Raw genomic sequence first — 2,877 nt, 5'->3', positions numbered from 1 at the left:
ATTTACAGAATATTACTACATAATGATAGAGAAGGCTCGTTTGACTTAGTGGTTAAGTGTAAGGAAGTTGTATGTTCAAGGTTTGATCACCAATTTTAAAAAAAGTACTACATACCAATACAACCACCCTCATGTTAGACAGCCAATACAATCTTTATTTACACATACCTTGTGATTTGTGTTCTTAACACCAAGTACAAGCCGATGATAACAAGAGGAATTGCTTAAAAAACCCCAAAATCGGTCATGATCAAAGGAGAAACAAGAGTCCAGACATAAAGGCCAGCAGTGACCCACAGAGTGCAGATCCTGACCCAAACCGAAGTCCACCCAACATCAATATAGTCTGAGCTCTCCGAAGAGTTGGTCCAACCCGAAAGAAGCATGGCAGAGTACATGCTAGCCAGAGCAAAAATGAGATGGAAGAATGTATATGAGTAACTCACTGGTTTTGCTTCCTTTTCTTTCTCGTCTTTCCCATCTTCCATATCCTTATCACTAAGTAGAGACTTCTTCCCGCCTGCAATGGAAGTTCATGTTTAAAAGATAATCAAGTAATTTCTTAATATCTTATACAATATAAATAAACTATGACTTCATTTTGCCTCCTCATAAATCTTGAAAATAGAAAAAGAAATACTAACTCATACAACCTTTGCCAACTTTTTTACAGTAAGATCAAATAATGTGGATCTCTAGCTATAAAACACATCATAAATGAGTACCTGACTTTGGTGAGGATGGTGGAGATAAAAATGTTGTGGAGGATCCAGCATGAAGAGCAGAATAAAGAACCGAGAGAACTGTAGTGAGCATCCCTAGAGCAAGTGTAATAGTCGATGCTGCAGTGCTGTTGTGGAGAGTATTGCACTCGTAGTTTCGAGGCTCACAAGAGACAGCTGTATTGCAGATATAAACGCAATAAACAGAGACCACAGATGCTGGTAGGAGACTCCCATTCACCTAATCCAAATCATAACTGAAGTTTTAAATGTTTTTTACTATCATAAAACACAAGTCCCACAGATGATGTGCTCAATTTTGAAACACTTCCTAGATCTGAATCTATGTTTGGGTTTGGACACGAAAAAATTTGGGTTTGGACAAGAAAAATCAACAAATTAATGCTTCAGAATATTATCTTATCTAAAGATATTTTAACAAAATGTGTTTATGAATAAATTTATTAACATTTTCTCGTCCAAACTCAGACCCATCTCCAAAAAGTGTTTCCAAATAGGAATGTGCAAATTGGAACTCAAACGAATAATAGTAACATTGGCCTTGGAGGTTGTGGTATCCCATCATCCAACTTTTTTTTACACAATCCTAGAGGTGCTTTCAGTGTAGGAATTGAACTTGAAATCTTAATTTCTTAGTTCAAGAGTCTCATGGGTGTCTTGGGTATGTTTAACATCTATTAGTAGTGATGGTTGTTTCATGTTTGCTTGCTTAATTTGCTTGGTCCTATTTTACAAGTTGTAACTTGGTTATTTCATATTAATGGAATTGAACTGATGAAAAAAAACTATCAATGAATAAAAAGTCAATCATTTACATGCATTTGCAACCAAGATATACTAGGCTATTATGCATATGTTGTCTTAATATGTTTTATTGCTTTTAAAACAACAAAAACGAAGAGGAAGAAGAACAAAACTTGAAAAATATATATAAGCAAAGAAGTGCTATACAAAATGGCTAATTACCTGAGGATGTAATGCTATTATACCAAAGGAGAAGGCAAGAACCATGGTCATGACTATAAAGAAGACATTGAGACCACAATCATGGCCAGAAGGGTTAAACCAGATAAATAGAAGTCCTGAAATTGTAAATGCTGCAATATAGCATATAACTGTGATCACAAGTAAAGTAACAATATACCTGAGAAAGAAAAAAAATGCAAAATACCTCAAATAAACAACGCAACAGTCATTTTTTTGTTTTGTTTTTGGATTCGTTTTAGATACAGAAACAGAACAAAAACAACAGGTGTTTCGAAATATAAAGAAGAAAATGTTCTAACCATTTGTGTTCATCTTTAGCAACCCATGAATCATTCCATGAGTGTGTGGCATCTAATAATAATATGACTTGCACAAACAGAAATAGACCAGCACCAAATTTTGATAAGACTCCTGCAAATGCAGACATGAAATGAGTTGTTGATCCTAAACATAAAAAACAGCTAGCAGTTTGTAATGGATATTCAAAGAATACCATAAATTGTTACAACCATATCTGGCATGAAAAACATAAGGACAATGAACAGGAGCCAAATTGTAGCTTTAGCAGCCCATCCACCATAATGCCATGAATCACGTTGGTCATTTTGATCATTTACTCCAATCATTACAAAGGCTAGTATTGCAAAAAACAAGAAGTTCCCCAAGCTGACACGAAGAACAGCTTCTATCTGATACCATTCCCTAAGAACTAATGAGACAATCAAGGAGATACCGAAGAGACCGCAATAAGCGATTCGAGCTGAACGCTTGGAGATGGTGGAAGTCACTGAGGTGCATAGACCGCATGTAAGGGACGCACAGCAAGACATCTTTCACCGTCGCAGTTTCTCTCTTCACACACACACAGAACCGTTGGCAGTTAGCTGTGAGGTTGTCTCTATGACTTAGGTGGGTGAATTGAACAAACTCCAAAGTCAAAACTTTAACTAAAATTAAAAATATCATAAAACAATGATAAACCTCAAGATCACATAAGAGTTGGTATGATTTGTTTTTTTGTTATTGTGTTATTAGAATTTTATCATTTTTTTTTATAAATATCTCAAATCCGTATTTATAATATGGCAAGAGCAGAGTCAGGATTTAAAATCTACACGGACAAAGTTTTTATTAAAACTCTATCCGG

General features: G+C 35.2%; 1 protein-coding gene across 1 annotated transcript; it reads right to left on the bottom strand.

Moving 5' to 3' along the window:
• Positions 1-224: 224 nt before the first annotated feature.
• Positions 225-2,560, bottom strand: LOC124934912 (serine incorporator 3-like). Its single transcript, XM_047475404.1, has 5 exons — positions 2,224-2,560; positions 2,030-2,141; positions 1,710-1,887; positions 726-963; positions 225-520 (listed from the first exon to the last, which is right to left on the bottom strand). Exons 1-5 carry the CDS (start codon positions 2,558-2,560, stop codon positions 225-227), a joined length of 1,161 nt encoding a protein of 386 aa, XP_047331360.1.
• Between the last annotated feature and the right edge of the window lie 317 nt (positions 2,561-2,877).

This window comes from Impatiens glandulifera, chromosome 4 (genome assembly GCF_907164915.1).
Source record: "Impatiens glandulifera chromosome 4, dImpGla2.1, whole genome shotgun sequence".
Lineage (NCBI taxonomy): Eukaryota > Viridiplantae > Streptophyta > Magnoliopsida > Ericales > Balsaminaceae > Impatiens > Impatiens glandulifera.
This window is presented reverse-complemented; position numbering and strand designations above follow the sequence as displayed.